The 13437-nt window shown below is 55.7% G+C and overlaps 1 protein-coding gene across 2 annotated transcripts in view; it reads left to right on the top strand.

The window, feature by feature from the left end:
- Positions 1 to 13112, top strand: part of CHST11 (carbohydrate sulfotransferase 11) — a 239359-nt gene extending 226247 nt beyond the window's left edge. For both annotated transcript variants that reach the window (XM_062201988.1, XM_062201987.1), the window contains exon 3: positions 10637 to 13112. In XM_062201988.1, the coding sequence (XP_062057972.1) occupies positions 10637 to 11491 (855 nt within the window). In that variant the 3' untranslated portion in view covers positions 11492 to 13112. The remainder of the gene's footprint in view (positions 1 to 10636) is intronic.
- Positions 13113 to 13437: the final 325 nt, after the last annotated feature.

Below are 13437 nucleotides of genomic sequence, written 5' to 3'. Positions count from 1 at the left end.
CTGCCCCTCGGACAGGCCGCGGGGGATGGGACCAGAACCTTCCTTTGGCCGCCGTACAGAGCAGTGATAGCCACAAAAAAAGAGGACCTGGGTTCTGGGCTCCGCTCTGCCGCTTCCTGGGCACGGGCGGGCGAGTTCCCCTCTCTGGGCCGCCATCTGGCCATCTGGGAACCAGAACAAGGTGCTGGACAGTGGCCAAGGTCTTCTCCAACTCGGAAGCCCAGTGTCCCAAGGACTCTTGGCAGTGAAATTGTCCAAATGGCTATGCACCCCACTGCTGCCCTGACCTTGACTGACGGCATCTTATGCATCCCTGGCCCCAGGCTGACGTGTGCTGCTCAGAGTGTGGCCCTGTGTGGCTTCCTGGGTGGCTGGGTGACTCTACTTGTGGCTTCAGCAGCAGCCCAGGTGCTTAAGTTTCTCAGGAAACAGTTTAGGAATTCGGGTGTGCTGTCCCCGTCGGGCTCATGGTGGCCCTCCCTCCCATTCCACTTTCGTGAGGACTGCCATAGGGCAATCCTAGATACAGGAGGCGGGGAGCGACATGACAGACAGCAAAGGATCTCAGCGCTGGGAAGGCAGCGAGGTCCCTGCCCAAAGTTAGTCACCTGTTGCTAGCATCAAGGAGTGCAAGATCCTTCAACGGGGGTCCCAGCAGTCCAGAGGTGGGAAATAAGGGGAGAGAACTATCACCCGGATGGAACAGCTCGGGGCCAGGGTGACGGTGGTGGGGATGGCTCCCTGGTGACGGCTGTAGGGAGCCCCGTCTGCCGAGCTGGCTCAGTCCATCCTCTTGGTAGAAGCCCAGCCGTCCCAGCCCCAGCAATCACACAACCTGCAGAGGTGGGAGCCCCAGGAGGGAGGGAGGGGGTCACGTGCGTGGCTGGCATTAACTGCATTGCCTGCTCATGCAAAAGTGACACCCCCTCCCCCAGTCAGCCCTCAGAGTGAACAGGGACCACCAGTCTCAGAACCGGCCTGGCGGAACCACCACGGGGCCCACCAGACCCCCTACCGAGTCCTCATTTCTAGGGTGGTGACTTGGGAACCCACAGCTGGCCACCACCCGCTGTGATTCTGCTACAAGGGTGAAGTGGAATTGAAAGAGGGGTTGATTTTGCTGCAAACATGTCATGGCCATGCATAGTTTTGTTTTTTTTTTTTTTTTTTTTTTTTTTTTTGACAGGCAGAGTGGATAGTGAGAGAGACAGAGAGAAAGGTCTTCCTTTTTGCCGTTGGTTCACCCTCCAATGGCCGCTGCGGCCAGCGCATCGCGCTGATCCGAAGCCAGGAGCCAGGTGCTTCTCCTGGTCTCCCATGGGGTGCAGGGCCCAAGAACTTGGGCCATCCTCCACTGCCTTCCCGGGCCATAGCAGAGAGCTGGCCTGGAAGAGGGGCAACCGGGATAGAATCCGGCGCTCCGACCGGGACTAGAACCTGGTGTGCCGGCGCCGCAAGGCAGAGGATTAGCCTGTTAAGCCACAGCGCCGGCCCATGCAGTTTTTTATAATATGCATTTCAAAGAAAAATTTCTGGCACCAAAATGAACTTGCAGGAACTCTGTGAAGTGCTCTCACACCCACTGAAGATTGAGAGGGGCTGGGAGGCAGCAGAGGGTGGAGCACAAGGCTCCGAGACCTTGACCATGCCAGAGACAGTTAGGACTGCCTCAGGGCTCTCCAGGTGGCCCACAGCATGGTCAGCGCTCCCCTTGTGAAGCCATGTTCAATCCCCGAGGGGCAGATGCCACCACTGTCCCCATTTTACAGAATGGGACACTAAGACCCGAAGCAGCAAAGCCAATGGGCTTGAGGAGGGAGAGGCCAGGGGCAGAAGCTGCAGGGTCTTAACCGCCCGTCTCTGAGAGCGGCACACCTGTGAGGCCCATCCAGGAGCCGGGGAGAGGCTGGCTCTCCCGCCTTGGCCGGGAGAGAGGCACACTCCTCCTCCCTCCCTCTCAGTAGCGGCTTCCGAGGGGCCAGGCATCGGCCGGCAGGTGCACCATCCGCCTGCCCCTCTCACTTCTGGTTCCCAGCCGCCCAAGCAGGGTGGGAGCCGAGTCCCTTCCTCCCCATTGTCCCCGCTCCGGGCCACCATTCACGGTTAGCCGGTCCAGCTTGGCAGCGGCCCTGCTGCTGCTCCCGCACCCGTCCTGCACGCTGCCCGGGCTTCCGGAAGCCCACGCAGCTGGCCTGAGATGTCAATAAGGCCTTTCCCGCTGCACCTGGCCCGGCTGAAAAGGGGCCCTTCCCAGGCAGCACTTGGCAGCCGCGTCCCAAGCATGACTTGGTTCTCCTGCTGCTGTTTCCTGGCCTCACCAGGCAGGAGGAAAGCGCAGTGTCTGCACCTCACCCATGGCCGCTGCAGCCACCCGGGGCCCGTTTTCTCCCTGTGCCCATGGGCTCCAACTGCTCATCTCTCGGCCCCACTTCTGGGTGGATGTGTGGCAGGGGCGGGGGCCCCCCTGCAGCTGCATCAGCCATCTTGGGACCAGTACAGCCCCGCCCAGCCCTGTGTCATTCATTCACGCGTGTATTCCCCCACGGCTGGGCCAAAACCAGGCGCCAGAAACTCCATCCAGGTCTCCCACGTGGGTGGCAGGGGGATTAAATACTTGAGCCATCCTCCGCTGCTTTCCCAGGCGCATTAGCAGGGAGCTGGATCAGAAATAGAGCAGCCGGGACTCCAGCCAGCGCCCACAGGAGGTGTTGGCATTGCCTGTGGCGGCTGGACCTGCTGTGCCACAGCACCGGTCCCTGGGCTTTCCTTGCCCACGCACAATGGCCTTAGCTCCGGGGGCTGCGTGCAGAGGCCAGCACCCCCCGCCTCATTTTCCAGCGCTCAGAACGCTTGCCATCCGGTGCACGCGGTTCTGGTTCCACCTTAGTCCTTGCAGTCCAGCAGGTGTTTCCCAGATGATGACGCTGGAATCCCAGGAAACCAGTCTCACCGGCAATGTTCAACGCAGACTCCCTTCTTGCCCGAAGCCTTTCGGTTTTGCAGCCATCAGACCAGATGGTTGCTTGAAGGGCCGCCCGTTCTCCTTCTCTGAACACAAGAACGTTTAAGCATCGTGTGCCACTCGTAGCGGTTCACTAAGACTGCGTGCGCCCAGAGAGGCCCGAGAACCGTCAGAGCATGTCAGGCCCGAACGCGTGGGCAGTCCCCTGTCAACCTGGAGGGCAGGAAGATTGAACCTGCCTAAGGGTGCACACAGGTCACTGCCAAGGGCAGGCTTCCGTTTCTGAGTGCAGCTCGCTCCCAGACGAGCCGGCCACCCCAGAGCAATGACATCCGGTCCCTGGGGTGGCCCCAGGCCTCAGGGGTATTTAAAGCCCCCTTGCCGTCCCAAGGAGCTGCTAGGGTTGTCCTGGAGCTGGTAATGGCCAGGTGGCCTGCAGACCCCGGGAGGCCACCCAGGGCAGGGTCTTGGAGCGCGGCCCAGCTCCTAGCTCCCTGGCCTGCAGTGAGTTACGTATTGTCTCCGGGCTACAGCTGCCTCGGTTGGCAGTCAGGCGTCCTGACCACAGCTTCCTCCGGGAGTGGGAGGGTTGTGTGGGCTCAGTGATCATCGCTGGTCTAACCACGTGCCGCTCTCACTGGAGGTGGCTTCTCCCGCTACTCCTGGTGCCTGGCCCTTTTCCCTGAAGGCTTAGGAATTCCCATCCCAGGAAGAAGGCCATAGCATCAGAGCAAGCAACTCTTGAGGTTCTCAGCCCCGCCCTCTTCAACAGTGCATGCAGGATGGCAGGTGGATTTTCAAGTGGGGAAACTGAGGCTGGGCCCAAGCTGACAGCTCCTAGGCGCCGACACCCTTTGTGTCCTTGGTTTCCATCTCGTTGCATTGCTTCCACTCGGGGGTGGCTGCTGTCCCTCACGGGAGGTTAAAACCCTACACATTAAGCCCTCTTCCTTTAAGGAAGAGCAACTCGACTTCCTTTTAAGATGAAACATAGTAAAATCTTACAGACTTCTTCAAACAGTGCCTAAATTTGGTACTTAAGCTAATTACAGTTGCCTTTTTGAAATGTCCAAATTAAAAATAGCCATCACAATGCAAATGGGGGGCCAGCCCAGAGCCAGGCTCACGGTTTTCCAGAATCGGCCCTCTCCTCCGACCTAATTTATACTTTGGGGGAGATCAAAGGGAGGTGCAGGGCGGCGGGGGCGGGGGCTCCTGGCAGCAGATGGCGGCCCTGGGTTCTGTGTTCTGTAATTAAGAGTAGCTGTGAATCGGTGAACGATGCTGGATTACAGTCCTTCCCGCCCAGGAAAAAGCTGTGCTTGCTTCTCCCAATGTGGTCCCTGGACCAGCAGGGACCCCTCTGGGCCTCTGGGCCTCTGGGCCCCGCCCCAGCCCTCAGAGCCTCTGCTGAGAGATCAGGTCTTTGAAGAGGTGGTGAGGGACACCTGTGGACTTCGGGGCAGGTCCTGCCCCAGCCTGATGGATGTCCTTGCTAAGAACAGGAGGAGGGTCAGCCTCCTCCTCCGGAGCCCTATATGGGTGCCACTTCCAGGAGCCGTATTCGCATTTTCCCCTTTTGTCCTTGCTGCTAGGAAGCTCCCCCAGCCCCCATAGTCCATTTCTTTCCCATTTCACTTTTAGATTTTTGTGGTGGTCTCTCCAATCCCTTTGAGAAAGAAGGGAAAGGGAGTGGCAGAGGGAAGAGATGGCTCTCACAGCTCAGATCAAATCACTTGGCTCGGGAAACCCATGTTCTCTTTCAGTGCCATGGGAGAGAAGTGTTCCTCCTAAATGAGTGAACTCTAAGAACACATTAATGCAAATTAAAAACAGCCATCAGAATGCAAATGCTTAGTTGCTTGAGTTGGGACAGCTACCCAGCTCCTCTGAGGCCTGGTCATAGACCTGGGCTGGGTGTAGAAGGGACGAAACCAAGGTGGCTTTAAGTTAGAAATCACTGTTCTGATCAGTTTCTAATGTGCTGTTGGTCTGACGGAAATTTCTGGAACAGCCCCAGCTGTGCCCTCCCCCATCTTGGCATTATGGCAAGGAATTCTCCTCCCCCCTCTGACCTCTCCAGGGTTCCCCTTAATCCAGATTTCGCAAACCAAATCATGCCTGGGTCGCTGCTCCCGCTCATGAAATCGTGGGGCCCATGGATGGTCTCGCCAGTACCATGTTGAGCCATTCGTAGTGCCTTGGGCCAATGAGAAGTGAAAAGAGCGAGGGTCACGACCCCGCTCGCGGTGTCCATGTGCCGTATCAGAGTGCCTGGGTTCCGGGGGAGAGGGGCTTCCCCTCCCGTAAAGCAGCTTCGCGCACACTCACGAAAGCATTGTTCACTGGAATATTTGTGTTCGTTCAGCTAGTATGCCTGGCTTATATCTGAGCCCATTTCAGTAGCGTTGTGCTCTTAATCATTTACACCAATATCAAGTTATTTTAAAATTAAAGGTGATAAATTAAGGGGCAGGCGACTGGCGTAGCAGCTAAGCCGCTATCTGAACCCATGCCTGGGTTCGAGGCCCAGCGCTGCTCTCAGGTCCAGGTTCCTGGCAGAGTGCACCCTGGGAGGCAGCCGGCATGGCTCCTGGTTTCCTGCTGCCCCCATGGCAGACCCAGATGGAGCTCCTGGCTTCAGCCTGGACCAAACCCCACTGTTGCAGGCACCTAGGGAGTGAACCAGCACATTGGAGATTTCTGTCTCTCTGCCTTACAAATAAAAATCACCATACAGTTTTTAAAGGAGCCGGGGGAGAGGCCCAAGTGAGCTTTCTCCTCTGAGAAAGGCCTGGCCACGGCTCAGAGTTGGCCAGTGTCCTCTGGCACAGTGTCCCAAAGTCCCCCTGAAGGTAACCGCGCCTCCCTGTGGCAGGTGCACCACAGGCTTCCCAAGCTGCTGTGCAGGGGGAAGTGAACCTCAAACACCACCTCACAAAGCCCAGTGTGAAACAACACATGGTAGCGTCTCCACTCCCCTGCCTTGTGGCCCTGAATGACATATTAACAGACACGCCTGCTCCCCAGGGACTGCAAATTGTCTCCAACTAAAGGGAGCTCCGGGTGGTGGAGGGGAAAAGAGGGCCCTTTGTTCTCTGCTCATCTTAGCAATTTATGGCCTTAAACTGTCCTTGGTGGCAAAAATGATAGGTCCTCTGCCTTCCTAGCCCTTCCCTTTAGGACAGTTTTTCCTAATGGCCTTGCTCAATGGCCCAAGAGGCCCATGAATGTGCCGCTTAAGATGATGAATAGATCTGCAAAGAAGTCAGGGATTGCAAAGGTCAGAGTTTTCCTATTCGAAATAAATACTCAGCGCATTCCATGGCCCAGGGCCGACCTGCGGTACCACTGCAGGACTGGTGACTTGTGTGCCCTGGAGGTCCCGGCCTGTTCTGGATTCGCGTTGTCCTCTTTCAGGAGCGAATGCATGCACCTGCACCTCCCACCGGGTGCCTTACCTGCTCCCAACCCTGTGCCAGGTCTGATCCTCTTCACTGCCAAACCGCACCTTCTCCACCCCAAGCTGAAGGCGGCGCCATCCCCATGGTGCAGCTCAGGGAACAGAGGCTCAGCAGAGCGAGGCTCTCGTTCAAGATCAAGGCCAGGTCTTTCCAATTTCAAACCTCCCCTTTATTTACTAGTGCCCTCGTGTCCTTTCCACATTTTCCTGTGTAACGCCGTCTTCTCTTACCGGTCTGTACTTTGATGTTGACTTGCTCCTCGTGATTGAATGTTCGACTCCTGCATTAGTTGCCTGTGGCTGTTAGAACAAACTCGGTGGCTTTACAAACTAGAAACTTGTTCTCCCACCTTTCTGGGAGCTACTCTGGCATCAGCGTGTGTTCTCGCTGAAGATCCTAGGAAAGGCTCCTTCCTTGCCTCCTTCTCAAAGCTTCTGGTGGTTGCCAGCCATCGCGGGATTCCTTGGTTTGTAGACTCAACATTCCAGTCCCCAACGCTGTCCTTGGCTGGCATTCTCTCTATGTTTGCTTTCTTTTGTAAGGACGTGAGCCATTGGATTCAGAGCCCATCCTAATCCAGGATGACCTCGCCATAACTAATTGCACCTGCTTCCCCGTGGGGTGACATTCTGAAGTTCTGGTGGACACCAATTTAGGGGGGGACACTATTCACCCCGATACAGCCCTATGAAAGACCTGATATCTGTGAGTGACTGAGAGGTTTCTAGAGCTACACAGACCTTCCTGCTTAAATATCAAGTTTCCCTAAATAGATTCATTCATTCATCCCACGAGTATTCCTAGACCTCTGTGTACTGTGTGGCATTTTGGCAAGCACTGGAGATGCCCTCTCCCTGGTGCTTGTAACCCACAAGCAGAACGCCTGACGCCAGTGTGGCGTGGAAGCAGGAGATCCGGTGCGATTCCCGGTTCTGCCTCCCAGAGGAAGACTTGACTTTGGCAGTCAGTCAGTCAGTCTCCGCCCACTTCCATCGACAAGGTGGGAGAGCCGAGACCAGCCCAGTGGAACAGATGCTGGTAGGATCTCCATGAGAGAATGAGCGAGATCCTTCTCAATATCGTGATCCATGTGTTGATGCCACTGGCAGATCCCTGGCCATAACAAGGGGATGAGAACAGTACCTTACGTTGTTGATTGCACACTCGATGGGTGGCGCCTGGAACGGAACCCAGCACACAGCGAGCACTCACGCAACGTTAGATGTTATATGCTGGATATATGTGGGAGGGGACATAGGACACTCTGCAGCTTGCCTTCCACGGTGCTTGCCGTATTCCTCGCTAGAGCCTGGGGTTGAGGGAGTGCCCACGGCCACTGGGCATGGAGCCTTCGTGTGGGCTAGAGCTTCGCGAGGTCACGTCATGCAAGGGCTGAGACGGTGAGGAAGAGCATTCTGGGATCTTCTCCGTGGGCCTCAGAACGGAATGCATGGGCACCCTAGAAAGAATTAAGAGGTAGCCAGGACCCTAGCAAGCAACAGAACTCCATCCCTCCTTCTGCAGACAAGACGGGCAAGCTTCAAGGGGGAAGGGAAGGCCGTTCGCGGTCATCCTCACGCATCTCCATAGAGGCAAGGAGACCAAGGCCGCGGTGGCTCAGCAGCCCAGGCCTCTCCGCCCAGACGTGATTAGTGCACTGTCCTGGACAGGCGAAGACAGGCTGACTCATGGTGGTGACGCGCCTGGGAGTAGCTGGAGGGCAGGAATTGGCCAGCTAGTCCCGCTGTGGGAACGTCTCCTGCGCCAGCTCAGTCCGACCAAGCGGACGCCCTTGCTTCTGCGCCTCCAGCCGACAGTCTCAGGGCCGTGTCCTTACTGCCCTGTGCAGCCCTCCTGCTTCTGTTATTATTGCTGGGTAACAGCCTCCACCCCAAAACGTAGCGGCTGAAAACAGCAACAGCGAGTTGTTTCCACAGCTCCGTGGGTGGGCAGTTGGGCCGCTCTGCTGGTTGCGCACCTGGGATTATACACATAGCACAGCTGGCTATTGATGCCGGCTGGGACGCCCCCAGCCGCCGCCTCCTCGCTGAGGTTGGACGGAGCTTTTTCGTGGTGTGACTGTCTCGGGACCGTCTTACCCTTCGTATGGGGTCCGGCACTTGTTCATCAGTTCCATCACAATCTGCTCGTCTGAACGGATCAAAGCCAGCCCTGGGCTGGAGAAATGGACCCTGCTGCTGGTGGGCAGAGCTTCAGTGTCGAAGTTCAAGGGCAGCACACCGCAGGGTGCATAACTACTCCTCTCGGATGTCTACCCACTGTTTTTGAGGCCACAGTAGCAGAGGTGTCACCTTGCTGTGCACTTAACAGTTTGAGACTTTTCAAAGTTTCAGCATTCTGTCTCAGGTCACGTCTTCCCTTGAATGTGAAGAATTTTCTGGCGGTGATGGGATCCAGGTCAGAGTACTGCTGGGCACACTAGACATCCTGTGTCTGGTCTTTTTTTTTTATTTGAAAGATAGAGGGGCTGGTGCTGTGGCGCAGTAGGTTAACGCCCTGGCCTGAAACACCGGCATCCCATATGTGCACCAGTTCTAGTCCCGGCTGCTCCACTTCTGATCCAGCTCTCTGCTATGGCCTGGAAAAGCAGTGGAGGATGGCCCAAGTCCTTGGGCCCCTGCACCCACATGGGAGACCCAGAAGAAGCTCCTGGCTTCAGATCAGCACAACTCCAGCTGTTTTGGCCAACTGGGGAGTGAACCATCGGATGGAAGACCCCTCTCTTTCTCTCTGCCTCTCCTCTTTCAAGTAACTAAATAACTCTTTCAAATAAATAAATAAATCTTAAAAAAAAAAGAAGAGAGAGAGAGAGAAAGAGATCTTCCACCTGCCAGTTCACTCCCCAAATGCCCACCCTGAAGCCAGGATCTAGGAACCCAATTGTGGTCTCTCACATAGATGGCAGGGACCCAGGCACTTAAGCTACTGCCTCCCAGGGTATGCATTAGCAAGAAGCCAGAATTATTAGTGGAGCCGGCACTTAGAACCCAGGTACTTCGACATGGGATGTGGGGGTCCCAGGTGGTCTTACCCCACCAAATGCCCCCCCTACATAACATATTTAAATCATCCTGAAGCTGTTTCATACACAGTAGCTCCTTAGTCACTGTTGGCTGTTGCCATGGTCACCACTACCAGTATCGTCATCCTAGGGACCCCGAGAGGAGGCGGACACAGAGCCGTAGTGCAGGGTGTGATGCTCCGGTCCCCAGTACACTCCTCGGCGTTCCTGACATAAGGCCCATGCCAGCTGCCCTGTGCACACGACTTAGGCTGAATTGTACAGACTGTTCAGAGTAGGGAGTGCAAGGCCAGCTTCTTGGGTCACCTCCAAGCCCTGGGCTCTGCTGACTTGGCTGTCTGGGAGGTGGGGAGCGGGGGTCTCACCGATTCCCTTGCATGTTCTGTCCTGGACGAGGCAATGGCATTGAGTTCCTGTAAGCAAGCAGCCACAGGCCTGGAGAAAACAAAGTGCGAGGTGAACTGGGGAGTTCTGCCAGGAAGGATTCTCTGTGCTGTGGGTGCTCAGAGGAGGGAACGATTCCTCCATTCGGGTGGCACAAGCGCGCTTTGGGCCTTGAAGGGTTGCCAGCCTTGTCCCAGCAAAGGGGAAGGAGGGAGACCCCACATGGGCCCAGGCCAAGGAATGCTTGGAGCAGAGGCAAGCGTCACATTGGTTTCTCAGCAGGGGCCTTCAGTCAGGAAGGGGCGAGGAGGAAGGAGGAGGCTGGGCCTGGGCCCCAGGGCACCTCGAGAGCCAAGTGTGTGAACGGGGACTACGGTCTCAGCGCAGGGGGACATGCGAGATGCCACGGCCTCAGCAGCCCCCGAGTGGCCATTCCATAGCCCTGCATCCCCGCTTTTTTATAACTGTCCGCAATGACCGCCCCCTGGAGAGCAGGAAGGAGACAGAAGAACCAGTAGGCCAACGGTAGGTGTCACGTGGCCTGCAGCAGGTGCACCGGCTCAGACCAAGAGTGAGTGGCCTGCAGGGAGATGCTTTTATCCAAGCATTTCCCTTCCGCCTCTCTGGGGGCCACCCCTCCTCCTCTGCCCTGGTGCTTCCCGGGCTGGGAGCTTAGGTTCCGTCCCACTACGGTGCCACAGCGGGAGGTCTGGGTCACAATCAGTGAGCAGCCACGTCCTGGGCGTGCGTTGATTTCTCATGCCTCTTGTGTCCCCTCTGCAGCTGGAGCTCTCCAACACTGCCGTGCTGCATCAGATGAGGCGGGACCAAGTGACAGACACGTGCCGGGCCAACCGCGCCCTGAGCCGCAAGCGGCGGGTGCTGACCCCCAACGACCTGAAGCACCTGGTGGTGGACGAGGACCATGAGCTCATCTACTGCTACGTGCCCAAGGTGGCGTGCACCAACTGGAAGCGGCTCATGATGGTGCTCACCGGGCGGGGCAAGTACAGCGACCCCATGGAGATCCCCGCCAGCGAGGCCCACGTGGCCGCCAACCTCAAGACGCTGAACCAGTACAGCATCCCGGAGATCAACCACCGCTTGAAAAGCTACCTGAAGTTCCTGTTTGTGCGGGAGCCCTTCGAGAGGCTGGTGTCCGCCTACCGCAACAAGTTCACGCAGAAGTACAACACCTCCTTCCACAAGCGGTACGGCACCAAGATCATCAAGCGCCAACGCAAGAACGCCACCCAGGAGGCCCTGCGCAAAGGCGACGACGTCAAGTTCGAGGAGTTCGTGGCCTATCTCATCGACCCGCACACCCAGCGGGAGGAGCCCTTCAACGAGCACTGGCAGACCGTCTACTCCCTCTGCCACCCCTGCCACATCCACTACGACCTCGTGGGCAAGTACGAGACACTGGAAGAGGACTCCAACTACGTGCTGCAGCTGGCGGGCGTGGGCAGCTACCTCAAGTTCCCCACCTACGCCAAGTCTACGAGAACTACTGACGAGATGACCACAGAGTTCTTCCAGAACATCAGCTCAGAGCACCAAACGCAGCTCTACGAGGTCTACAAACTTGACTTTTTAATGTTCAATTACTCAGTGCCAAGCTACCTGAAGTTGGAGTGACCCGGGGGCGGGGAGAGGGGAGAGCATCGGGGGTTTTTTTAATTTAAGATTTTTATTTGTCAAAAGAAGTCTATGGATCCTGGGTTATTTTGTAAATTAATATTTCTCGGGGGGGTGATGCTGCGAGCAGCACGGTGAGAATTATTTAAACTCGTTCGTAGGGAGGACAGTGGTCTCCGCAGGGGGAGCAGGACAGCGCCTCCGTGTTTTAGACGTGAACACTGCAACGTTGTCGCAAAGGTTGCCTTGTGTTCTGGTGAATTCCGTGAATTGTGCATTCCCTAAGTTCTAATTAATATTATTTATAGTTATTTAAACATGGTCTCCGTATAGATTTCTTTGTGTGGCAGCAGACTCCTAACATCTTCCCAGAAGAGTTCCATCGCAAGCTTTGCTCGCTACAGCACAGTGGAGGGCAGGAACGTCTCACTAACCGCTCTTGGGAGTCACGTGACAGCAGCCACTGTGCCGTGCACAGGTGCCACCGTGCTGGAAGTGCTTCCTGTGCCAGGGACTCAGTCCAAACCAACTTCAGTTGGCCCTAAAGCCCCTTGCACTAAAAACAACACAACACCCACAACCAAGGAGAGGAGAGTATAGCAATTTTTTTTTCACCAGAATTAGCAATCTTATAGGATAGGTTTTTTTGTTTTTTTAAACAAACTTTTAACTGGCAGGGCCAGTTGTGGTGAAGGTGAAGTGGCTGTTGCTTTATAATTGACAGATATTTATTGAGTGTCTAGTATAGTCCAGGCCGTGCAGATAGAGCATAGCGCACACCCAGCAGTCTTGGCCCTCAAGAAGCTTTCTGTGGACACAGAACTTTCAGCTCAGTAATGAGCAAACCCCTGGGATTCATGCACTTCCCGTGAGGTTTGGACTACTCATGCGCAACCCCAGCAGGTCCAGGACCCTTGCAATTTTTTTTTTTTTTTTTTTTGATGGCCCCAATCTGAAACCCACATACTTGGGTCGGGCACTGAACACGGTGAGTGATCCAAACTCATTGCCCAACCCAAGAGAGGGCAACAATCATTCCTATCACACGCCTGCTCCGGTTTAGTGGGAGTGGCTGCCTTTAAGCTCCACAACAGAGTCTTCAGGCACAGCTGCCAGAGTGCTGGGATTGATTAGTTCTGTCTGCCCTGGCTGAGGGAAGGAAAATGCTGATCAAGTGCCTCATCTCTGATCCCATACCCACATCCACGTAGCCCATGTGGAAGGCTTGTCTGCTGCTTGCGTGGGAATAAGTGAAATGCATACACTTGGGGATTTGCAATGGTCCAGGGTTTCCATCCCTCACGGAGGTCCGAGGGGGATTATTTGTACACCTCGCACGTCCTCTGGAGGCCGAGAGACCATTGGCTCCTTGGTGACCGCCAGGCGCGAGCAGCAGGGACAGTCTTCCTCGATCCTAACCTACACCCGCTTGCCTCTGGGAGACTGGGAACGCCCAGTGCCTGCTCCTTGCTGATGACCCTCTTCACACGCTTCTCGCGTCTAGCCATCTCTGATGCTTCTCGGGTGAACTTTGAGCCATGTCCCTCTTACAGCTGGTCAAAGAGTTGGTAGCAGATCCTGTATATAATAATAATAAGATAATAATAATAATAGCTGTAATAATAGGGGCGGGTGGGGTGGGGTGTGGGTACGTTTTGCTTTCTGTTTTGTTTTTAATGCAGTATCTAGTGAAGGGGGGAGACTAAACAAGAAATGAATAATTTATTCACAGAAGCTATTAAAATTGTATCATAAAGCTCCCAGCAAGCTCAAGGAGCAAAAGCAGCCACGTCTCACCTAGGAAATTATTTAATGGGATCAAGATGTGGGCAGAGAGGGTGGGCGACGCCTTTTCCAAGCCCTGTCCCCTTCATGAAGGGTACAGCAGCCATCCTCTTCACGGAGATCTGTGTGAGGTGCCTCCCCAAGCCGAGTGACAGCCCTGG

The sequence above is a fragment of the Lepus europaeus genome, chromosome 10 (genome assembly GCF_033115175.1).
Source record: "Lepus europaeus isolate LE1 chromosome 10, mLepTim1.pri, whole genome shotgun sequence".
In the NCBI taxonomy this organism is placed as follows: Eukaryota; Metazoa; Chordata; class Mammalia; order Lagomorpha; family Leporidae; genus Lepus; species Lepus europaeus.
The sequence above is the reverse complement of the archived record's forward strand: the minus strand, read 5'-3'. Positions and strand labels throughout refer to the sequence as shown.